Genomic DNA, 26,479 nt, shown 5'->3' with positions numbered 1-26,479 from the left:
TTGCCATATTTCCAATAGGTTTGGATTGTGGCAGTAGGCAATTAAATCCATGGGACTTGGGTCAAGAAGTCCAAGAATAGAAGAATATAAAGCTATAAAAAAATAAGTATCAGTGCCACTGACCTGCTCCATGGATTTGGATGGTCACGGGTCACCTGAGCAGCAGCGTGTCCTATGTACATGTTCACAGATTAATTAGTAATTTGCTTCAAAGGACACCTAGCTACAAATCGTTTGGCTCATTGACTGTCCAGGACATGGTTAGACCCTTCCTCCCTCTTAGATATCCTGGAGCCACCCATTTAGTGCAAGAAAGCTGGTAAACCTTGACTTCAGCATTTTTTTAGCTTACAAATCACACTGACACCTGGTGATCTGGTTATTCTGGTGAGGTCATTCACCTGAGGTCCAGGCAATACAGTCTCCAACTGAGAGAGAAACTGAAGCTCAGAAAGATAGTCATTTGCTCAGTCATGCAAATAATTGCAAGCAGCGCCTGCACTCAAACCCATGGTTTTTAATTTCAAAGTCCATATTCCTCACATGGTGATATGCTGCCTTTTGGCTTGATTGGTTTAAAAAATTATGAATGAGAAAGAAGGCATGTAGAAACAGAGAAACTGGTTTAAGAGATCTAAGTGTGGGAGAGTGAGAAGATTTTGAGAAGGGAAAAATAAATAGCGCATAATACATTTAGAAAGAGTACCAAAAAGCTTTATTTTTGAACATGGCTAGAAACAGACCACGTACATTAAATATGTACATAATCATTGGGGATTCACCCACATATCTTATTAACCTGGATGTGACCCAGGGAAAATTCTAATGAAAATCATGACTCCAGATGCTCTTTTCTCAATGCACTGAGTACAAAATAAGGAGTGAATCATAAGCAGTGCTGAAGTCAGAACATCTTAAATTATCATCTTTCCTCAAGCCCACTGGCTTTCACCTGACTAGGAAAGAACATCAGGTATAGGTGACAATGCTTTCCTCATGTCCCATGCTGACTGCTACCCAGCTTTTCTTCTAAAATGGAGGCTGCCACGACTGTGCCTATAACATGTATGGTTTTTAAAAATGGGGAGATAACTACAAAAGTAATACTTGGTTATTTTAGAAAATTTGAAAAATGGAGAAAAATATGAAATGTAGGAAGAATACTGCCCCAAATGTTACCTTCCACAGTCACTGCCTATTAACATTTTAGTATACCTCTGTCCAACTCATTTTTGTGGGTTTTTGCATATGATAAAGAAAATGTTATAAATAAAATGGAAGTACTTTAAATTCTCCCTCTCCAGATCCATTTTCTTCTCTCTCCAGAGCCAGCTGCTTTCAAAAATGTCATATATCCTTCAAGTTAATATTTTATTTTTTTGTTATATATATATTTGTATTATTTCGTGTTTTTAAATTTTTTGCATAAATGCTACCATACTGTAGTAAAGTTCTCTTCAACTCAGTTTTCTTCATTCAACCTATTTTTAAAATCTGTCCTTACTGTCAAAAGTGAATACATTGCTCATGGATTTTTAACTGCTAGATAATATTTCATTATATGACTAGACCACAATTTATTTATTCCCTCTGAATAACATTTGCTTTTCCATTTTTTTCTCTTATATTAAAAAACACTACTATGTATGTAACTATGTTATGGTGACAAATGTTAACTAGACTTATTGTGGTGATCATTTCGCCATGTATATAAATATCGAATCATTATGTTGTACATCTGAAAGTAATATAATATCAATTATATCTCAATTAAAATAAAAAAAATAAAATCTCTTCACATTAAAAATAAATTAAAAAAAAAGAGTTATGTCTCCTAGGAGAATTTACCCCTTTTACCATTATGTAATGTCCTTCTTTATCTCTGATAACTTTCCTTACTTTAAAGTGTGCTTTGTCTAAAACTAATGTAGTTAGTCATGTAACCTGTCCTTTCTTTTGGTTCTTTCTTAGGATTTCCATCCCTTTGCTCACACTGCCCATTTGTTCGTGCATGTTGTCCAATAGAGCCCTTCCCATATTAATCATGGTTGTTCTAAATTCTTGGTCTGATAATTATGACATCCCTGCCATGTCTGGTTCTGATGCTTGGTGTGTATCTTCAATTTTTTTTTTTTTTCGCCTTTTGGTGTGGCTTATAATTTTTTCTTGATAGTCAGACATGATGTACTGTATGAAAGAAACTGCTGTAAATAGGCCTTTAGTAAAGTGGTGGTAAGGTGTAGGGAAGGAAGAAGTGTTCCAAGTCCTATGATTAGGTCTCAGTCTTCTAGTGAACCTAAGCATCTAGTCTGTGAACTTCACAAGTGTTTCTCAGATTTTTCCCCTCTTAGGTGGGACGGGACGGCTAGAGTAGACTGGAGCTGGGTATTTCCCTTCCCCCAAGTCAGTGAGGCTCTGATAATACCCGAGCAGGTGAGGCTCTGGTTAAATAATTTCCTTAGTGCAGGCCTTGTTAAGAAGAACACAGTGCTGTGATTTATTTAAAAAATGGTTCCTTGTCCCCTCCCCGTGCTGGAAGCATAAGGGGATTTTTCTCTGATATTTACTATGAGAACCTAGTCGAGCTCCTGGAGGTAAATCTCACAATATTGTAAATCTCCACCCTACAACTGGATTCCCCTGGAAGTTTTAACTGTCAAAATTGTGCACGCTGTGCCTCTAGCAATTCATCAATTACAGTTTGGGTTTTCCTACCCTGACACAGATTCCTGAGGTAGTTTTTGCTGAGAGTCTCTGCTCTGGTAAAGCCATGACTCCCTGTATTTGCCTTTCTGTCTCTTCAGTCTTGGGGACCAATTTACTCTGTGTCCTCCTCTCTCTTATAAATCCAAGCAGAGATGTTGATTTTTTCAGTCTGTTCAGCTTTTCATCATTGTTAGGATGGACTGGCAACTTGTAAGTTCCTTACATGTGGAACCAGAAACTGAAAGTTGCTGAAATAATTTTTTAAATGAAGAACAAAGTTGAAAGACTTTTACTTCTGGTTTCAAGATTTACCAGAAAGCTACAGTAATCAAGACAGAGTCATAATGATGAAAGACAGATCACTCAATGAAATAGAATAGAGAGCCCAGAAACAGACCCACACATATTTGTTCAATTGAAATTTGGTAAAGGTACCAACACAGTACAAGGAGGAAGGAAAGTCTTTTCAACAGAGGGTGCTGGAACCACTCAACATCCATATGGAAAGAAATGAACATCAATCCTTACATCACACCATACACAAAAATTAACTGGAAATGAATCCTAGAGACATGTAAAAAAAAAGCTAAAACTATAAAACCCCTAGAGGAAAGTTAGTAGTTATCTTTGCTAACTTTGGTAGATTTATTAGATAGAATGGAGAAAGCATGAATCATAAGAGAAAATTACTTAATAAACTGGGCTTTATAAAAATAAAAAACATTTCTTCTTTGAAATACACCATTAACAAAAAGGCAAGCCACAGAATGGGAGAAAATATGTGTAAAATATATGTGTGACTAAGAACTTGAATCAGAACATAGAAAGAACTCTCAAATCTCAGTAAGTTAGACATCTCCAAATACTTCTTAAGAGAAGATGTACAAATGGCCAATAAGCACCTGAAAAGATGATCAATACCATTAGTCGTCACAGAAATGCAAAGTGAAACCACAGTAAGTTACCACTTCACATCTATTAGAAGAGCTGAAATTAAAAGAGAATACCAAGTGTTTATGAGGAAGCAGAGCAACCAGAACTCTCAAACACTGCTGGTGGGAATGTGAATTGGTGCAATCACACTGAAAAACTTTTTGGCAAGTTTTCACCTACCAAAATGATCCAACCATTCCACCCTTAGGTATTTCCTGAGAGAAAGACTGTACCTGCATGTTCACAGCAGCTTTATTCACAATAGTCAATATCTGTAAACAATCTGAATGTCCATTAACAGGTGAGTGGATAAACAATATGTGGCAGAGCCATATAACTGAATGGTACTCAGCAGTAAAAGGAACAAATTACTGATGTATGCAACAGCATAGATGAATACAAAAACATTATCCTGAGCAAAAGCAGCCAGAAAGAAAAGAATGTACACTGTAGGATTCCATTCATATAAAATGCAAACTAATCTATTATGATAAAAGAAATAGTTCAGAATTTGACAGCGGCCAGGAATGAAATCAGGTCGGAACTGTGAAATGGTACCAGTAATCTTTTGGGAGCGATGGAAATGTTCTGTGTCTTTAATGTCGTGTGGTTTCATGGGCATCTAAAATTGTCAAAGCTCATCAAATTGTTTTAAGTGAATGCATTTTTTTTCACTTGTATGTAATTAATTGTATTTATTATGTAAGTTATCTCCTAATAAAGATAATAAAGATAAAAATAATCATGAAAGGCGTATTAGAGACAAAAAAAAAAAACTACAATTGAAAAATCAAAAAAACAATGCCAAAGCCTGTGTCTGTGCACTTTTTTCCTATTTGCAGTTATATACTTAAGAAAAAAATTCTGATACAATTACCAATAACAGGAAGATTGCTGTTGGTTTTTTTTAAGAGAATGAAATGTTTACCATTATGGTATCAATAGTTTTTAAGCACATTCTCCATATGTGATTTTCCTAACTGGGTATCATTTGGCACATTTGCTGTGGGGAGCATACAGCTTGGTGACTTTGAACAAAAAATCAATAGCAGTGATCTGGAAGGGCAGATCTGGTTGAAGTCCTAAGCAGTTATTATTCCAGATACTGGAGGGAAGTTCATGAACTAGAAATTAGGTGAACTTCCGGTAACGTTGGCACACTTTTGTGAACAAGTTTTGTGTCTAATTGCTTCTAATGGGTGTTTTACCATTGGCAGATTTGTGGGAAGTGTGCCTGTTATAAACCATAGCATAGACAACTAGTTACTCCCTTTTTTGTTCAGCTGGAGTTCAGCAAATGATGAGTTCACTGGTGCCAGAGAGAAACTGCTACATCAATTGATGTTTTTTTAGTATTTGTATTCTTGGAATAAACACAATTTGGTAAAGTATTAGCCTTTTTTATATTCCTGGATTCAATTAGCCAATGTTTTATTTAGGATAACTGCACAGATTTTCATGAGAGAGCTTGGACTGTAATTTGCATTTTTTGTATTGACCTTGTCAGATTTTGGTATCAAAGTTTTGTTGGTCTTATGAAACAAGCTGACCTCTTAAAACAATTTTCTTTTCTTTGGAAGAATTTCTACAAGATCATTGTTATTTCATTAAATGTTTGGGAGAATTCAATAGTGACAATCCTTGTCCTAGGAATTTCCTTGTAGAAACGTTTTAAATTACATACTAAATTTCCTTAAGAGATAAAAGACTACTCAGCATTTCTGTTTATTCTTGAATCAGTTTAGTAAGATATGTTGCTCTAGGAATTTTCCATTCAAATTTATTAGCATAAATGTTATAATATACTCTTATCTTTTTAATAAATATAAGAACACATTTTGATTTTTATTAATTTTCTGTTATGCATTTGTTTTCTAATTCAGTGATTTTTGCATTTATCTTCATTATACTAGTATACTTCCCTCTGTTCTTTTTGTTTGATTTGCTCTTAATTTTGTAGCTTATTCACACGGAAACTCAGAACACTGAAATTCAGCTACTCTTTTCTAATTTAGCTACATCCCACAAGTTTAGATATGTCATATACTCATTGTTATTTAGCTCAAAATATTTTCTAGTTTTTGTTGTGATTTCTTCTGAGTCAGATTTTTAAGGAGTTTTTCCTGCTTAATTTTCAAGATAGGGCATTTTATAGTTACCATTTTATTGTTTATGTCTAGCTTTTTAAGTTTAAAAACACATTAAAAGTATTTAAAATGTATGTCTAATAACTCCAATAATAAACCTCCACGTGTCTGTTTTTATTGTTAGTGGGGTCAGATTATTTTATTTAATCAGGTACTGAGTTGTCTGAGCTGTCTTAAAGTTTTCTACCATAGCTTGGCCCTGATCCTGTACTTAGCTAGCCAGGGGTCCACGTGAGAATCTGGGGTTTTCTAGGCCACCTCCTCCTTGGAGGATCCAGAACTCCTAGTTTGCCTTTTCAGTACTGTGAGATTACAGCAAACTCCTCTTTGACCTTCAATAGCTTTTTGCCTACTTTCTTATCCCTCTTCTAAAAAGTAGTAGCAGAAAGCTGGCTCACTTGAAATTCCTTTCTCTCCAGGAGCCTGACTGCATGAGTTCTGGTTGTTTAAACCATGCTCAGATGTCATCACCATTTTTAAAGTTTTGTGTTTTATCTGGCTTTTCTAGGTGTTTTTGTGTTAGTGTGCCAACATGCTGCTCCATGAGAGCCAGAAGCGAAACCGACTGCTTTCATCTTAGCCTCTTTATAATCCGATCCACACATAGCAGCAGGACCATTTTTATAAAATTTTAATCAGTGTGATGCTTCCCTGATCCAATGGCCTCTTACCACATTTACAATAAAATCCCAACCAATTTCCAGAATTTACAACATGCTCGTCCCTGCCTCTCTCTCCAACTTCGTCTTAGACCCCACCCCATCCCTTCCGCACTTGCCATCCTCCAGCCACCGTGACCTTCCTTCTTAGACATCCAAACTCGTTATATGCAGGACTTCACACCGGCTGCTTCCTCTGTCTGAAATGCACAACCGGCCAGGTCTTTGTATGTCTGGCTTCTCAGTTCACGTGACAGCAACACAGAAAGGCCTTCTTGGACCACCGCTATCTAAGGCAGCTCTTTTCCATCAAACACATCATATTATGATGTGGTGGTTCCTTCCTGTTACTTGTCTTCCATTGAAATTATCTTGTTATTTATTTTGTTTTGCTTTTCTCACATTAATGTAAGTTCCACAAGGCCAGGCCTTATCTACCTAATCTTCTAATCTTATGACCAGACTGGAGTAGTGCATGTATGGGGATTAATCCATCCAGCTTTGAGGGCACAGAGACAGGGAGAATGGAGTAGAGATTACTATACACCAGGGCCCCAGGCCTGATTTTAATATTTGCTCGATCTGCTTGATGTTTCTGAGACTCTGCTTTAGGAGTTCCTTGTTTTACTTAGAGGTACAAATATACAGTCTACATAAGCACTCTGAACAGATAACCCGAGACACTTTAGTTGCTGCTGTTTCTGTTTAACTTCTCTGTGAAGCTATAATCTTATAAATGCTCATTATATCCATACTGGAAAGTAAACAGACCTAAAAATCAAGGATAGTGTTCCCGGAGTGAAAACAGTTTCTAATCACAGTAATAAAAAGGAGGAGATAAATCAATCACCATGGAAGTCTTCTTTTTAATTTCTTTAGTTTGCATTATGTCTAACATGTATTTCTCTCAATTTTCCCTCATTTAAAACTTCTGACAGTAACTTTATTTTTTCTCAGATTTATCATGTTTTAATTAGCAAAAATATGTTTCCAGTTTGAACTTGAATAAATTTGAAAAAACCACATTAAGACTTTAATGCAACATTAATCAAAGAAATAAATTGAGCATTTAAACTACACATTAAAGGGTATTCTTGCTGTTAAGTGCAGGCAACTTCGATTATTTCTCACTGAACATTCTTGGTATGTTTATCAACAAATATGGAAAGTAGGACAGTTTAGTTCTCATTTACCTTCTTGCATACAGATTTAAAGACTTGCATGAAATCTTGCAGGGACAGGGAATCTTCATTTCACTCACTACGGTGCAATGTGAGACCCCGGAAGCCAACATTAGCTTCCATTTGTAAGGAATCAGGAAACCACGCCAGATATGCATGACTGAAATAAGCCCAGCCCAGCTGCCATCTCTTATCTGAGAACACCACAAGCTCCACCCACATGACATTTCTGAACAGTCCCCTAAGTGTCTGTGGGTGCCTTGGTACCTTTGCACATGTTGTTCCATCCACCTGGAATGCCCTCCCCCTCCTCCCAAATATCCTGCCACTTGTCAAGACCCAAGTCCAAGAGCACACCTTCTGTGAGATCTTCCCTCAGTGCTTCGCAGCATTCTGTCCACACCTTGATTAGGACATTTATTTCATTGTATTTTCTCCTTCCACTAGCCTGCAGGGTCTTATCTATCAATCATTTTTGTGTCCTTCCTGCCGCTTCGACTTCTACTACAGAGTACATGCACAATAAATATTTCTTAAATGAATGGTCAGCCATGAGAACTTCACCTTGCTTTCCCCCATTTAAAAAAAAATTCATTTATCCTTCAAACTTATCCTCCAGAAGGAGGGGCTCATATGATTAGCTGGAAAGACCAATTTAAGCTTTTGATAACTGCCTTTGGCCTTATCACTCAATGCTGTCAATTTTAACTGATTTTTTTTTTAACCTGAAATAAGAGGAGGTATAATGATCATTTTGAGTATCTGATATAAGCTATGGATATTTTCTCCAGAATTTATTCACAACCACCTGTGCACAAAACTGATCAGTATCAGGCTCTGAACTGGTTCAAATTCTGGTTCTGCCATTTACCAGCTGTGTGACCTTGGGAAATTCACTTAACTTCTCTGTGCCTTGGTTTCCTCATCTTTCAATGGGGATAGTAACAGTACATATCTCATAGGGTTGTTGTGAGGATGAAATGAGTTAATTATATAAAATGTTTCGAACACTGCTTGGCATAGTAATCCCTATAGAACCTAGTAGTATTAGGTCCAGGAACTGGAGGTATCAAGATAAATTGGATGTGATTCCTTTCCTTGAAGAGCTCAAAGTCCCGTGAGGAAGACAGCTGTGCAAATAGAAGACACTACGTAGAGGTCTGGACAAAGGAGCAAAGAGGAGGAAGCACTTTCCTTCTGAGGCCTGGGATGGGGCGCTAGGTAGGAGGTGGTATTTTAGCTGAGAATTGATGGATGAGCAGGAATCTCTGGTTGGATTACTTGAGGATGTACAATTTAGGTAGATACAAGCAAAGACACAATTTATGCAGCCATGTGAAAGCACAAGGGGCACTGGGGGACAGCAGCTACCGAGAGTGGTCTTAGTGTAATGTTGGAGGTAAAAGGTGCTGGAGAGTAAAGCCGAAGCACACTGCAGACACTATAAACTGGTTTATTCAACACCTATGTTCAACTGTCTAGTCCCCAGCCCTCCCGACTAGAGAGTCAGGGAAGCGAAACACTAGATTTTCCCAACCAGGTGAGCTCCTGTGATAGGTAATAGGGCTTCTCTTACAGGATAGTAATTCAAAGCCTTTCAAGGAGAAAGCTTCTTTGGCTTTTTTGCTTTCTTCCTACCTGGAACTTGGGTTTGAGGCTTTAAGACAGGAAGACGAGAGCCACCTGCTAAGGTGTAGTGGCAAGACCCAGAGAGCTTGGGTCCCCGGTGGCCGTGCTCAGTAGCTGCAGTGCCTGGACCACCTCCTTCTGGACTTCCGGTTTGTGAGAAATATCACAGCTGACCAGGCTTCCTCTGGCTTAGAGCCTGAGACATCCCTAACTGACACAAGTGGTGAGCAATGCTGGGTCATTGAGGCCTCGAATGTTCTGCCCAGGGGCTGAGACCCCCACATTTGAGCTCTGGGCACTGTAAGCTAATTTAGGGGTTTGAAAATACAGCTTTGCAATCATGCAAACCACGCTGTGTTGTTGTTTTTTTTTTCCCTCAACCCCACACCCCTTCTTTTTTTTTAACATCTTTATTGGAGTATGATTGCTTTATAATGGTGTGATAGTTTCTGCTTTATAACAAAGTGAATCGGTTATACATATACATATGTTCCCATATCTCTTCCCTCTTGCGTCTCCCTCCCTCCCACCCTCCCTATCCCACCCCTCTAGGTGGTCACAAAGCACCGAGCTGATCTCCCTGTGCTATGCGGCTGCTTCCCACTAGCTATCTGATTTATGTTTGGTAGACAGCTCAGCCAGTTACTTGCTGTTTAACTTGAGAAATCAGTTATCCTTAGTCTGAGCCTTGTCAGGGAGACATGTGGTGAAACTTATCTTAGGATGCCGACCTTCCCCACAGCACACTGGAAAGAACGAGGAGGTCAAGAGCAGAGGAAGAGTGAGAGTTGGCCTGTGTCCTTGCAGAGCAAAGTATATCTGAACTAAAGATTCGGAAATAATTTCAGAACTTAAAGTGGATTCTAGTTGACATTTTTAGCCAAAACATATTCTGATGGTGCTGGATTTTATAAATGTTCTTTGAGCCTTATAATACCTTTATGACTAAATGTCTTAGTACAAGCTGCTCTAAAGTTCTTTAGAAGAGAGAGGCTTGTTTTTGTTTTTTTTTTTCCATGTGCTATAAATTCCTGTGGCATCTTGTATTATCTCCAGGAATGGAGTGAGGAGTCCATAAATAATTGGCGAGAACAGCCGGGACTGAAGAAACAAATAATTTGAGATTCATGATTCCATGCTAGCGGTCCTGTGGGTGCTTTAGAGTCTGTTGATAACCAGAGTAGTAAGAAGTTCAAATACAACTCTATTTCCCTGATGGCCACTTAAAAGCTCTAATGTTGATCTTCTGTAAAACCTGGGTCAGGCTAAATTAAGCCTAGGAAGTAGATGGTATAATTTAAGAGACAATGAAAAAGCTTTGGCCCCAAATATCTACACTTTCTTGTCAAGGATGCTTCAAAGTTCTGCATCAGAGATGATCTACTTTGAAGAATAAAGGAAGGAGCCCTGCCCAAAGCGAGTGCCCAGGGTAGTAGTAACACATTTCCATCAGCACCAGCCTGATGATAATCTGATGCTCAGATTAAGGATAACTGATTTCTCAAAGTTATACAACTGGCCAAGCTGGGATTTGAACCAAGGTCTGTGTGACTGCAAATCTGTACTTTTAACCCCTACATTATATACTGTGGCATTTCCATGCCTTAAGCCCCGCTGTCTCCCAAGCCATGCAGTTTGCAGGTTATACCCTCAAGCTAAAGCAGGGAGCTAGGCAGTCAGTGGGTGTGACAACTTTCTGCTGATTCTCTAGGACAGGACTTAGTCACTGTGAGGCTGACCCTGATGAGGCTTTGCTGAGGAACCTCCTAGCTCCCAGCTGGTGGTGGAGACACATGTAGGAGAGGAGAAGGGCCTGGATCAGATAAAACAAAGTATCTGAAACTCCAGCAAGTTGCCTAGCACTGTGTAAACCAGGAAGATGGCATGAACAATCAGCCTCCGTGTCTATTTAAATCAAACAATATGCAACCCCATATCTTAGTGTTATTTTAAGGCTTATTGATTTACCTGTCCTAGGAAACCTGACAGTTTCAGAATCTCTGGAACTGGTCCAGAGGGACACAATTCAAATTTGGCACTCTTGCTTAAGGACCACATGCGTGGGAAGAATGAGAATGCTTGGATTAAAACACATCACTTCCTTCTCCTGTCCTGCTTTCAGGTGCAAGCTCAGAATCAGAGCGAGAGGCTATTACAGTTGTCCCTCGGTATGTTGGGGGACTTGTTCCAGTACCCGCTGAGGACACCAAGATCCATGGATGCTCAAGTCCCCTTACATAAAATGGCGTAGAATTTGCATATAACCTACACACGCCCTCCTGTATGCTTTACGTTATCTCCAGATTACTTACAATATCGAATACAGTGTAAATGCTATGTAAATAGTTGCAAATACAATGTAATGTTAGGTAAATAGTGCCTGTGTGCAGCAAATCCAAGTTTTGCTTTCTGGAATTTTTTTTTTCCCCCAAATATTTTCCATCCAAGGTTGGTTGAATCCCTATCTGCAGAACCTGCAGATACAGAAGGCTGACTGTGTATGGCGACTGAGTGTAGCTGCAATGAATAGTTTCATGGTCCCGCGCTGTGAGCCTAATCAAGATCTCTAGGAGTTGTAATCCAAAGAGAACACGGTGACTTTCCAGGACCAAGAGAACCATGAACTTAGCAGCAGAGTTTGGGGCTCCAAGGAGGGAGGGAGTAGCATGTGGGCTTCAGGGTCAATCGTTTTGCTGTCCCTTAAGCTCCTTTTCAGGGCCCGGGCACTCACCTCGGCCTGCCAGATGGGGTTCACGGTGTTGCCGATGATCTTGGATCGCCTCTCCTGTCCGTGGTGTGGGAGGGCAGGGAAGATGCTGTGCTTCCCAGGCTGAATGGAAATCTTCAGGTAAGGGTCTGGGTTGAAAAACATCCCTTTCTTCAACCCCATGGCCTGGAAATCTATCAAACAGAGGATATTTTAATTTCATGTGTTTTCGCAAGGTTAAAGATTATATTAGGCCTCACACAAGGAGAAGAGTCCATCTGAAACGTGTAAAAAGTTTTTCAATCTTTAGACCATTTTCCACCTCATTACAAATATAGACTGATATGTCTCCAGAACCCATTACATGGAACGTTTACTGATTTAAATGAACATTTACTGTATTAAATTGTTTTGGTTAAGAAGTGCCTGTAATAAGACTGGCATTGTGGTCACTATGCTTTTCAAGAGAGGACCGTTGGCCCCTAGTAGTCTGGGCTTCTGGCGTTCCTCAGGCAGGTTGGGGTGAGGGGCTGAGGGTCACCTCGGGAAACCTGGTGCACACTGAGGGAGGAAATCCAACTTGGAAAATTCAGTGGGTCTAGGTGAATTTTATTTTATTTTTGGCTGCGTTGGGTCTTTGTTGCGGTGCGCGGGCTTCTCATTGCGTTGGCTTCTTTTGTTGCAGAGCACGGGTTCTAGGCGCTTGGGCTCAGTAGTTGTGGCACGTGGGTTGAGTAGTTGTGGCGCACGGGCTTAGTTGCTCCGCGGCATGTGGGATCTTCCCAGACCAGGGATCGAACCCGTGTCCCTTGCATTGGCAGGTGGATTCTTAACCACTGTGCCACCAGAGAAGCAGGAACTACTTCTTCAAAGTGAAGACAGAAAAACAAGGGCTCTAGCCTCAAAATAAATATGATTTTCACTGAGTAAGGAGACAGTGCGTCAGAAGAAATAAAGAGAAAGGCGAGGATTAAAAGAGCAAAGAGCACGGACATTGGAGGAAAGGAAAAAACATGGCCTCCATGGAGCTAATGCACATCAGTGAGGAGGGTTCTGAGGAGAGACCATGTGGTCGGGAGGGAAGGCTTTGACAACTGAGCCGTTCCATGTAATTGAAAAGGCCTGATCATGTACAATTTCATGCTCTGTGTCGGGCGGGGGGAGAGAGAGAGAGAGGTCATTTGTGATAACGGTTTATGGCTGTTCTGAGATAATTTGAAATCATCTTGTATTTATTAGAAATATATGATATCAAAAAATATAATTAAAAAATTTCTATTATCAAAGTATTTCCCCCGCAAAATTGTTCATATTTATATATAAGTGAAAGAAACAGGTAAAAATACATCGAACTGATTCTCAACTATGGTATAAGTTGTGAGGTGTTGGAGGAATTTGTTACCGATGAAAAAAGTACAGAAGTTTTCATGTGCATTTACTTAAATGTTATTTTGAGTTGATTCAAGGGTGTCTCCATAATGAAATTATTCTTACTCTCTTGCATTATAATATACTGCCATGAGGCGGAATAAAGGTTAGAAAGTACAAACATCACAGAAATTTGCAAAACCCAGGCTACACCCATGGGAATGTGTGCAGAAAAGAAGTAACAAAGCAGCCCGAGACTTCTCTCCTTCGAAAGGTCTGTTTCTGAGGTTGGTCCTTGGCTAGGGTCTGGGAACTTGGATCTCAGGAGGGTTCCCGCATCTCAGAATTGATAAGAGTGGCTCTCTGTGCCTCAAGTGTCTGTGCAAACTACGTGGTTTATGCTGAACACCTGCTTTTCTTCTGGGAGTCTGGAATTTTGGTAGGTGCTAGGAGCAATTTGGCCGTATGACCAGCCCCCAATCAAAACCTTGGGCTCTTGAGTCTGTAATGAGCTTCCCTGGTATATAGTATTTCATAGTATTTCACAACCTGTTGCTGGGAGAAATAAACCCAAGCTGTGTGACTCCAGTGAGAGAGGACTTGCAGAAACTTGTGCCTGGTTTCCTCCAAACTTCATCCCAGGCACCTTTTTCCTTCACAATTTGCTTTGTATCTTTTCAATGTAATTGATTACATTGATTATAGTCAATGTAATTGACTACTGATTATAGTCATGAGTATGACTACATGCTGAGTTCTCCCAGTGAATCATCAAATCTGGGGGTGGTGTTGGGGAATATGGCCCAGAGTGTGACAGACATATAGATTTATCCATCATAAAATAATGACTATCATCACCTTCATCACTTCTACCACTACTGCCTGCCATTTACTGATTAGCTACTAAATTCTGGGGACCATTCTATGCCCTTCAAATACATTATCTGATTTAATCATAACCACAAACTCTACAAGATAGTTATTACATCCCTAATTTGAGGAAGAGAAAATAGATGTTTCTGAGTTAAGTAACCTGACCAGGTCTTCAGAGTTGGTCAATGTCAGAAATGAAATTTGAACCTGCTTTTTTGATTCCAAAGTCTGTGTTTTTAACCACTATGTGATATTACCTTTTTATAAAAATGACAACTTTGGCATAGGTCAAATTCTCAAGCATAAATGGGTCTTTTTAAAAAATTCTCTTCCATCAAACAACTTGTCTAAATCTGCATAATGTCTTTATCATACGTCTGATACCTGATAAGTCTAGTTACTCTTTATTGTTCTTGCTTTTTTCCAAAAGAAAACATCTTTCTTTACCAGTCACACATTTATTCTTCTGGATTCATCTTTTATTTTTTTAATCAGCTCCCCTCCAAATAATTGAGATTTTGAATGGAATTGCATTAAATCTATAGATTAATTTTGGGAGAAATGGTAAATTTACAATACTTCCTATTCAAGAACATATGTTTCTTCATTTTTTCATGCCTCCTTTCATGCCCTTCAGTGAGCTTTTATAGTTTAAGTTCAATTTGTATACTTATAAAAATATATGTTTCATGGAGTAAAAACGTTTGAAACCTGCTGCAATAAGGAGTTAATTAGGAGTTAAAAGAGCATTCGGCTGGGAGTCAGTATATCCAGATTTTAGTTCTGGAACACTCTCTATTGAGCTTTGTAACTTTAGAAAACAACTTCTTCAGGTCTCAATTTCTTCAACTATGAGATTGTTGGAACGGATATCTATAAGAACACAGAGTTTTGTGATTTTCCAACAGTAAATGATACATTAATGGGAAAATACTTAATTTTCCCTCATTTTTTCCTGCATTAGTTTTTTGTTCTGATGGTACAACATCAGAACATGGTAAACATGGTAAACATGATGCCTACTGTAACTTTTTTAAATATAGAAGGAAAAGAAACAGAATTTTAAAATTATTTCAAATTGTACTGCATAGTGGCAACCATTGCTAGACTTTTTCTTTATTGCCTTTCAGTAATTTTCTTTGCATAGTTGCAACCATACTGTATATACAAACTTGTACCCTAAATTTTTTCTTTTACCTGGATTATACCATAAGGATGTCCCATGTCTTTTAGAACATTTTGTATACATAATTCTTAAACAGTATATAGTATTTCATTATTTGGCTCTGTGGTAATTTTGAATATTTAAATTGTCTCCAATACTTGTGAAAAAAATCTGTATTTGCATTTATGATTTTTAAGGTTACAGTGTTAATTCACTGAAAATTAAAGGGATAGTAGTTACACAGGAAATTTATTACCACCAAGGAGTGGTAAAAACTGAATATATAAACAGATTTGAGAAGTAAAGCATTTGCATCAACAGTCTTGCTTTGACATGTCTACTCTATTCTGGAAAATTTCCAGAGGAGACAATTCCATGATCTATCTTTCTGGTTATTTCTCATTTTAAATTCTAAAAAGAAAAGCAGTCCAATTATATGCAGTATCTCCAGTTCTTGAGTTTTCTTAAATTTATCTCTCTGTATGCTGGCGTGGATGTTCACATATTACTTTCAGATAAGATGCAAGGGTGAAGTTCTTTGAGCCCTAGCAATCCTGAGAATGTGTTTCTCTTGCCTTCTTACATAAATGACAACCTGGTGGGCACAGAAATCTTTGGCTAAAACATGCTACCCTTAAAACTCTGTAGCCTTTGTTTCATGATTTTAGCATTCTGTATGATAAGAAGACAAGTCTGAAATTAACATGAGGTTTATTCTTTTGTAAGTATCACGCGTTTTCCACTCAGATGTCTACTGTGTCTGCATTTGAAAATTTCTTTAAAAAAATTGGCATTTGTCTAGATGTTGGTCTCTGTACATACATTTTTTCCCTCAGCACCTTATAGTCTAATTTAAAGATTCAAAATCACATTCAACTCAAGAAACCTTTCTCCTATTATTTCCTTTCAATTTGTTCTGATCATTTCATCAAAAACATTAAATATCTATGAATTGGTTCTGTATATGCCATCCATCTTTTCACTTCCTTATCCTTTTTAGGTCTGACCCTTCTTCTATGTTTTCTAGGAGAGAATCTCAAGTCAGTCTACCGTATCATTGATTCTAATTCTGTAGTGGTGAGTACGCTCTTACTGTTTTCTAAAAGCTCTCAAAGCTCACTTTGAATTCTGTGATTGCACCTTTTAGAATTTATTTTAAATCTCTCCTTGACTATGATAGACAGAAAAATGGTCCCTCACAGATGACCATGACCTAATCCCTGGAACCTGTGAATATGTCACCTTACATGGTAAAAGGGACTTTGCAGATGTGGTGAAGGATCTTTATTGAGATGGAGAGATTAGCCTGGATTATCCAGTTAGGCCCAATGTAATTATAAGAGTCTCTATAAAATGGAGGAAGGAGGGGCAAAATGAGGAGAAAATGATGTGACAACACAGCAGAGAGAGTGATGCAGCCACGAGCCAAAACATGCAGGTAGACTCTAGAAGCTGAAAGAGATGAGGAGCGGATTCTTCTCAGGAGACCCCAGAAGAGAACCAGCCCTGCCTGTCGACGCCCGGATTTTAGTCCCTTAAGATTCATTTGGACTTCTGATCTCCAGAACTGAGTGAATACATGTGTCTTATTTCAGGCCACTAACTTTGTGGTAGTTTGTTACAGCAGCAACAGGAAACAGATACACTTGACTTTCTTTTAGCTTCAAAGAACTTCAGAGAAATCCCTTACTATTTTTCTTCATCCTAGACCTCTTACTTAATAGGTCCTGCACTTTCCTGTATTTTATAGACTACAAGCAGACGAGTGATAAATCCCTTATTTCTCTTGAGCAGATATTTGCCAACAAAATACTTGTCTTTTTCCTCTTGAGTGTTATGTCCTTCAACTTTTTTTTTTTTTTAAGGTAGAATCTATTCTCCACACATTCTTCAAGTCACAATGTCTATTCTTTATCCGTGAGTAGGTTGTGTACCCCTGGTATTGTCCATCTTTAGTTAGTTTGGTTGTCCAACGAGCTGCTGTTGGAATCCTCATCCCTACTTTTACACCTAGAGATGACCAGCATCTAGTCAACTTTTTGATACTTTGTGGGCTTTGCTTAGCTGTAGATTTGATGATCTTTTTATCACATCTTTCTTTGAGGCATGGAATTTATTATGCTACTTTAAGCAGTATTTACTTTTATTTTTCCTTGACAGACGTAGTGAATTAAACATATACATATTCAACTACTAAGTATTATATTTCCACGACCATTCCAGGATTGCTTCTTTAGTTGCTAATTTTACATCTCCAGTCACATTTCATTGCTGGCAATTTTTGCCTTGAGATAAGTGTAAGAAAAATGATATATTGGGGGCTGTAGGAGATGAGTCCATCCTGATCACCTTATAAAGTAGCTTTTTGTACCAAGCTGGTGGTGGTGGTGGTGGCGGGCATGGTTTCCTTTCCTGTGGTGAGTGTGTGAGCCCATGTCTACATGGTAGAGCCAAAATGGGAACCAGTGAATGGATATTTCGTCTCCTTCCCCAGCCCCATGCTGTCCATCCTGTATGGCATCCCTCTTAGGCTTTAGGATTTTAGTGAGCTTTGGTTAGAAAATTCTTCATTTCTGGCAGACAGTAGAGTAGTTTTCCTGGTTTCTACTGCTTCTGAAGGTTTGTACAAATAATTGTTATCAAGCATTTCAATGGGAACATAAGAATAACAAATCAGGAGTTGTTAGCTTTCTGTCCTAGTAATACAAAAGTATTGAGTTTCTTCTTTTTTCTTTTCTTTTTAAACCTAGACAGACACATGCTAATGTTGTCAATGGGTTTCTTTTAAGACTTAATTTTTTAGAGTAGCTGTAGATTCATAGCAAAATTAAAAGGAAGTACAGAGATTTTCCCATATACTGCCTGCCCACACATGCATTGCCTCCCCCATTATCAACATCCCCTACCGGAGTGGTACATTGGTTATAACTGATGAGCCTACATCGACACATCATAATCACAGTTGAGAGATACTTTACTTCCTTTCCCAAAATCCATCGTTTACGTTACAATTCACTCTTGGCATTGTACACTCTCTGGGCATTGACAAATGCATTATGACATGTATCCATAATTACTATATCATACAGAGTATTTTCACTGCCCTAAAAAATCCTCTGTTCTCTGCCTATTCATCTCTCCTTCCCCTATCTCCCAGCAACCACTGATCTTTTTATCATCTCCATAGTTTTACATTTTCCAGAGTGTGATATAGTTGAAATCATACAGTACGTAGCCTTTGCAGATTGGCTTTTTTCAATGAGTAATATGCGTTCAAGACTCCTCCGTGTCTTTTCATGGCCTGATAGCTCATTTATTTTTAGCACTGAATAATATTCCATTATCTGAATGTACCATGGTTTATTTATCCATTCAGCTACTGAAAGACATCTTGATGGCTTCCAAGTTTTGGCAATCATAAATAAAGCTGCTATAAACATATGTGTTAGGTTTTTGTATGAAAATTACTCCATTTGGGTAATTTCCAAGGAATGTGATCATGGGGTCATGTGGTAAGAGAATGTTTAGTTTTGAAAGAAACTACCAAACTGTGTTCCAGAGTGTCTGTGCCACTTTGCATTCCCACCAGCAATAACTGTGAGTTCCTTTTGCTCCACGTCCTCACCAGCATTTGGTGTTTTCAGTGTTCTGGATTTTAGCTATTCCAATAGGTACATAGCTGGTATCTAGTTGTTGTTTTAATTTGCATTTCCCTAATGGCATATGATGTGGAGTACCGTTTCATATGATTACTTGCCATCTGTATAGCTTCTTTGGTGAGATGTCTGACAAGATGATAAGATCTTTGGCCCATTTTTCAACTGGGTTGTTTGTTTTCATATTGTTGAGTTTTAAGAGTTCTTTGTATATTTTGGATTAACTGTCCTTTATCAGATGTGTCTTTTGCAAATATTTTCTCTGAGTCTGTGGCTTGTCTTCTCATTCCCTTGACATTGTCTTTTGCAGAACAGAAGTTTTTAATTTTAATGAAGTCCACCTTATCAATTTTTTTTTTCATGCATTGTGTCTTTGGTGTTGTATCTAAAAAGGCACCACCCTACCCAAGGTCATCTAGGTTTTCTCCTATGTTATCTTCTAGGAGTTTTATGTTTTACATTTAGGTCTATGATCCATTTTGAGTTAATTTTTGTGAAGGGTATAAGGTCTGTGTCTAGATTCATTTTTTTTTGAATGTGGATGTCCAGTTGTTCCAGCACCATTTATGGAAGGGACTATTTTGCTCAACTGTATTGTCTCTGCTCATATTCCAAAGATCAGCTGACTATATGGGGGTCTATTTCTGGGCTCTCTAGTCTATTTCATTTATCTATTTTTCTGTTTTTTTCTTTTATTCACCAGTACCACACTGTCTTGATTACTGCAGCTTTATAGTAAGTCTTGAAGTTGTGTAGCATCAGTCCTCCAACTTTGATATTCTCCTTCAACATTGTGTTGGCTATTCTGGGTCTTTTGCCTCTCATTATAAATTTTAGAATCAGTTTGTCAGAATTCACAAAATGACTTGCTGGAGTTTTGATTGGGATTGCACTGATTCTATAGATTAGTTTGGGAAGACCTGACATCTTTACAATATTAAGTCTTCCCATCCATGAACATGGAATATATCTCCATTTATTTCGTTCTTCTTTGATTTAATTCATTAGAGTTTTGTAGTTTTCCCTATAAACATCTTGAACATATCAACATTTTGTTAGATTTATACCTAAGTATTTCATTTTGGGAGGTGCTAATGTAAATGGTATTGCGTTTTTAACTTAAATTCCATTTGTTCATTGCTGGTATATAGGAAAGAGACTGACTTTTTGTATATTAACCTTGTTATTATCACTTATCAATGGATTTTTAGACACACGTTTGCTTTACTGGGGACTCACTTAGACATGAAAAGCCTCAGTTGACCGTCCATCTCCCAAGGACACTCATGAACTTCATTTCTGTGATCTCAGATCTCTGATATTTATGGCCTACAATATTTGCTGGTTTGATAATAAGCTAAGCAATAGTTTTCAAACTGTGCTGAACAGTTCTGTGCCTTACAGCTTCATGCCACTGTGTGTTCGCAAAGACCACTTAGGGTGAAATTGAGTGCATGGGGCTCTGAACTCTGTATATCAGTTTAGCCAGAGCAACTCAGTTTTTCTTTATAGTTTTAATTTTGAAATTATATTAGATTCAAAGAAGAGTCTACCCAGTTTCCCTTACTGTTAACAGGTTATGGAACTATGGTACGTGATGAAAACTAAAAAGTTAACTAAATTACTCTTAACTATTAACTAATTATGATTAACTGAATGACAGGTTTTTTTTTGGATTTCACTGATCTTTCCACAAGTGTACTTTTCTGAGCAGCTCAGTTTTTAATCTGTTTTACCAACTGGATTTCATGTGAGATTTTATTTAGACCAAGGGTCTGCTAGCTGCTTCTTGCCTCAGGCTTTCCCCTACCTCCACTTTATAAACTCTCAATTACTGCTAGTTAGCCATGAAGGAAAAGTAGGATGATAGCTTCTCTTCTCATCATCTCATCTCATCTAAGGAATGCATCTATTCCTTATTGAATCCTCTTGTACCCTTATGAGGTCAAGGGGTGAGAAATGGAATGTTTCCTGCCATATCAGTAAACAAAGGATGTCACAGTCATCAGCGACTGCAGCCACCACCCATGGTGAGTTGGTGAGCCCTGAGGAAACTCAGGATATGAAAACACAGGATACTGGCCCCAGATAGCTGAGGTGCATATCAAAGGAATGCAGACTCTTGCATCTTCCCAAACACAGAAAAGCACTAAATGCTTTAACTTGAGATCATCTGGTTTTCTTTACTTAACAATAATCTTTTGACATTCAGACTACCTGCCCTTTGTTGCAAAACTCCTATATATCCTAGTCCCACCCTCGCCTCCTCTGAGTAGTTCTCTCGGGGTTACTTGAGATGCTACCTTCCCGGCTTGAAGTCCTAAAAATTCCCACCAAATAAAACATAACTCTCAACTTTTAGGTTGTGCATAATTTTTAGTCAACAGGGGAATGGAGCGGATATTTTAAAATTTTGTTTTACAGATGGAGGAACTGAGGCACAGAGAGGTTGAGTAACTTATAGATAAGAGTCAAATTGAAGGGGTCTCCTGACTGTTGACTGACATTCTTATTCACTCCACAAGGCCTTCATATGAGCAATACATACCTGAGAGAGAAAAGCTGATCAGCCTCCGACTTCCTTGCCCTTGCACAGTCTCATCAGAGCCAATACTTTTAAAAATCTGTAAGAAGACAGAAAATGGGAGACAAGCAAAAGAAGCATTGAAATAGATACTCATGCTCCAATACAAACATGCTTAATCACAGTTATTTCTGTAGCTACAGAATACAAAGACAGTAGCATTGTGATTTCATTAGGCTACTACTGATTAAAAGAAGCTTTTAGCAACCTAATGTCTTTCCCAGTAATAGAGTGGGAAATGCTAGTGGGGATGAGGGGTACTTTTCAGAGAAATGGAAACCAACAAAAATAATTACTGTAATAATAGAGGCTCTTTATAACCACTTATGTAAACCATGTCTTTTCACATTCAAATTTGCAAAAGGTTTTTATTAAAGCAGAACCTAAGGCAGTAGAATGATAGGTCAATAGATGTTTACTGTTGTAATTACAATATGTTTCCATTAGCAAATTATAGCGTTAAACTGCTGTGTCTTCATTCCTTCTGATCTGTATTACTAACCAGAGAGTTCCAGGAAATTCTGTTTATTAGGGAGGAGACTGAGCATGGCATTAAGAAGCTACTCTGAGGGCTCTTTATTTAACTGCCTTCCTGGGATGTTTCAGAACACAGTTGTTACATGGGTTATCTTCGTCTAGTAGGTATTTGCAAACCAGGTTGCCAAAATCTTCTACTTTCCATCATTGCTCAATATTTATCTGTTAATGGATTAATCAAAGCAGCTAGAGTCCTTGCTTCCATTCTCTTCCAGGCAAGTTTTACTCAGAAATGATTCTGAGTATTTATTCAAAGGCAGTTACCTTTGCATATGTTATATATTTGCAGAAAATAATATACAAATCTGAGCATTAAGCAAATCCATACAGTGTCCACTTTTTAGAAGATAATCTGTACTGAAGAAGCAAAAAATGGAGAGCTCGATGACCTCTTGCTCAAAGTCTCTCTGTTTCGAGGTTCTGTGGGTTTGCTCTCTTTCTACTTCCTCTCAGTATTCTTTTTTTTTTTTTAATGTTTTGTTTTTGTTTTTTTAATTAATTAATTTATTTATTTTTGGCTGTGTTGGGTCTTCGTTTCTGTGCGAGGGCTTTCTCTCGTTGCGGCAAGTGGGGGCCACTCTTCACCGCGGTGCGCGGGCCTCTCACTATCGCGGTCTCTCTTGTTGCAGAGCACAGGTTCCAGACGCGCAGGCTCAGTAGTTGTGGCTCACGGGCCTCGTTGCTCTGCGGCATGTGGGATCTTCCCAGACCAGGGCTCGAACCCATGTCCCCTGCATTGGCAGGCAGATTCTCAACCACTGCACCACCAGGGAAGCCCCTCTCTCAGTATTCTTGATGCTGGAAGAGTTGTGACTGGATGTGACCATCATCTTGCCTTACGTGGGACTGGGAGTAATGACTGGGCATCACTAGGGCTCACAGCTTTCTCCCAAGGAGAATACAAAGGGATTATTAGAACACCTCCTCGTAAAGCAGGTGCCCCTGGCAGGCCTACATGCTCGGCTGCAGCTCGTGTGCCAATCCTCTCAGTAAGTCTGCTTTTAGGCCCACATGCAAGAGGCATTTCGGGGATGGGATGCTGGGCTGCCCAGCAGAGGGAACAAATGTGGGTGACATATGGAATGGGGTGAGTCAGAACGCTGGTTGGGCTGAAGTATCAGCCCTCTTCACACTGGACAGCCTGCTCCTTCCCAGTCTGTGTTTGTTCTTCTCTTTGCCTGGCTGACCCCGAGCAGCAGAGGTCAACAGTTCAGAGACTGCATCCTCAGGCTGGACAATTCTCCTAGCTCTCAAAGTGGCCAATGTGCATGGGCCTAATCAGAGTTCAAAATTCCTTCATGTTGAGGACTTTTCTTCATTTTCAAATCTATGCCTGAGCAAAGGCCATGGGAGACTTGGGCAGGCTGGCCACACTCCCTTACAGTGACGTACCTGCCTATGTGGGACAATTACAATTGACTGTTCTTAATTCTAGTTTAAAGATGTCAGCATCTAGCTTGTTCCATCTCAGATAAGTTCCTTGAGGGCACAACAAAAAGTATACTTTTAATAGAGCCTTGATTTTACACTGTTTCAAAGGTAGGATTAAACTGCACATTTCATGCTAGTCTAAACGAGCTTAAACTTGCAATGATAACAAAGAATAGTACATCTGTTCCTTCTTATTTAAAACATAATTTTGATCCCTCGTATTTAAATATTTTTCTGCTGGAAATTCAAGGTATTTACAAAAAGGTCCTTCATATTTATTGCATCGAAACAAGTCTGTAGACAAAAAGATAATGTATATTTTTCAGAAGCTACTAAGTTCAGAAGGGAGACACACATTTAAAACTTCATAAAAATTTCCCTAACTCATGGCTTTTTGCTAACATTATTTATCAAGTCATGTCAGTGCCAGACTGATAATACAAAGGGGGAGGCAACAGGTGATAAACATTTTCCAGGAAGTAAAGATGTTTGGGAAGGTTTTGCATCCTGGCTTTTTGTTCAAGATGAGTTCCAGAGGCTGGTCTGAGGTTCAGAAATCTGCTGCACTCACAGAGATATGCTCTACCATTTACTGACTGTGAAAATGGTGTGAAGACTCAGGAAAAATAGTCTCACCCTGGAACAACCTAAGACTGAGGGGCACATCAGGGAATTGCTCATCTTCTCAGGTCTGCACATTCTCTCGGCTTTTCAGCCTGTCTGATGCCCAGTTGTTATTCCAAGCCCTGGGTGCTGGGTCATGATGTCCCCGCTCAGACGCAGTGCACAGTGTCACCGTGTTCTGCACACAACTTATTTCCACAACCAAGCCTACTTGACAAATGGTTTAACAGATTCAAGGCTGAATCTGCTGGGGGAGGGGGGGGATCAAGGGGGTAGAGCAGGAGGGTGTGGGGCTCACCTCCCCCACAAACAGTGAAAATTACATCTACATGCAGAACAATTCTCACAGAAAACCAACCGGAAACTGGCAGAAGATCCCTTATACAACCAAAGCTGCAAGAAAGATCCCTATGTGACTGGGTAGGATAAAAAAAAAAGGGGATCAGGATGGGACTGGCGCTCCTGGAAGGGATCTGTGAAGGAGGGAGGGCCGCAAAGGAAGGCTCTTGCTCTGAGAAATCCCTGTCTGCTGGGAGGTCTGCTGGGACAGATAGGAAGCTGGAGGAGCCTGTACTCCACTTGCAAGGAGTGTCTGCATGCTGGCTTGCTAGCAATAAGGGCAGAGAGAGACTGGTGTTCATGGCTGCCACCTCTCTGTACCTCCCAGCCCAAAATGCATGCTGGGTGGGGCTGCTAGTTCACGCAGCAGCTAGGCACTAAAACTCGGGTGGAAGAACCCTGGGAGAGGACTTGGTCTAGCTGCACAGAGACAGCCTAGAGGGCCTGGAGTGTGGTCCAGGCTGCCATGGTTAGTGCACTTGAGATAGGATGTGCGTTCACCATTGGAGCCCTACTATCAGAGTGGTGCCGGGTGGGGCACAGGTCCGCCAATGAAGCCCCACTGTCTGTGCTCACAGCAAAGTGCGACTCTGGCTGTTGGTGGGCTTTGTGGAAGACTGATAATGGACTCAGATATCAGTTACCCTGGTGGGCAGCCCCTGGGGAGGAGTATGCAGCAGTTCCTTTCCTGGTGAGTGCACTCCTCACATGGCAGCTTGGAGCCAGATCTCGGTGAAAAGGTCCAGAGAGAGCCCTACCATAGAGGCAGCCCGGGTCCCAGGCAGCAGCACAACCGCCTCGATTCCTGCAGTCACAATGTCCCGGCCCCACCGCCAGCCTAGCACTAGGGTCTGGGATGAACACAACAGAGAAAGGGAAGTGACCTTGGGCTGCTTATGTGCAAAACCGCAGATACCTGCATGGGCAGTGCATAGGTTTGCTGTGACCACACGGGCCTCAATGGATTCTGTGCTCACCTCCTTGGGGACATAGGACATAGGGCAATGGAACCTTATAAAACCCAACCCTCAGGGCTTCTACTCCAACAATTAGGGAGCAGACCCTGCCCCTGACAAGGCTGTGACAGCCATGCAGCAAAGAGGAGGACCCACCCAACATCTGCAGGCTCTGGATACCACATGAATCACACCTCCTATCAAGGGGATAATGGTCAGCACACTGAGGAAATAGCCCTCACACCAAAAATATTGGACTGACACAATCTACACCGGGATGCTCTCACATAAAAACAGCACTTCAAGACCACAATAGATAACTATTTCTCCTACATTCATAGAGACAGAGAAATGAAAAAGCAGAGGAACTACTCCCAATTAAAAGAACAAGAAAAATCCCCTGAAAAAACAAAAATGAAATACCTCTCCAGGCTACTGGACCCCAAGTTGAAAAAGGAAGTAATAGAAACGCTAAAGGAATTAATAAATACTACCAATAGAAATGCAGATCACTGTAACAATGAACTAGAAACTATAAAGAGGAACCAATCAATATTAGATAACTCAATTGCCAAGATAAAAACTGATCTAAAAGCAATGAACAGCTGACTTAATAGCACATAATAATGAATAAGTGATCTGGAAGACAGAATAATGGAAATCACTCAAAAAAAACAGCAGACAGAAAGACAAATGAAAAAAATGAAAGCAATGAACAAGATCTATGGGATAATATGAAGTGTGCCAACCTACACATAATACAGGTTCGAGGAGGAGAAGAAAGAGAGAAGGGGATAGAAAATGAAAAAATGTATTTGAAGAAATTATGGCTGAAAACTTCCCAAACCTAAAGAAGGAAACAGGTATCCAGGTACAGGAACACAAACAAGCCCACATTAAGACATATCATAATTAAAATGGCAAAAGTTAAATATAAAGAGAGGAGCACCAAGAGAAAAACAAAGAGTCAGTTACAAGGGAACC

The 26,479-nt window shown here is 39.4% G+C and overlaps 1 protein-coding gene across 1 annotated transcript in view; it reads right to left on the bottom strand.

The window, feature by feature from the left end:
* The window catches only part of HECW1 (HECT, C2 and WW domain containing E3 ubiquitin protein ligase 1), a 312,853-nt gene that overhangs the window by 144,570 nt on the left and 141,804 nt on the right, over positions 1–26,479 (bottom strand). The window contains 2 exon segments of the mRNA XM_036862740.1: positions 11,987–12,156; positions 21,573–21,648. Of these exon segments, the coding sequence (XP_036718635.1) occupies positions 11,987–12,156; positions 21,573–21,648 (246 nt within the window).

The sequence above is a fragment of the Balaenoptera musculus genome, chromosome 9 (assembly GCF_009873245.2).
Source record: "Balaenoptera musculus isolate JJ_BM4_2016_0621 chromosome 9, mBalMus1.pri.v3, whole genome shotgun sequence".
Lineage (NCBI taxonomy): Eukaryota > Metazoa > Chordata > Mammalia > Artiodactyla > Balaenopteridae > Balaenoptera > Balaenoptera musculus.
Note: the sequence above shows the minus strand (reverse complement) of the source record. Positions and strands in the feature narration are given on the sequence as shown.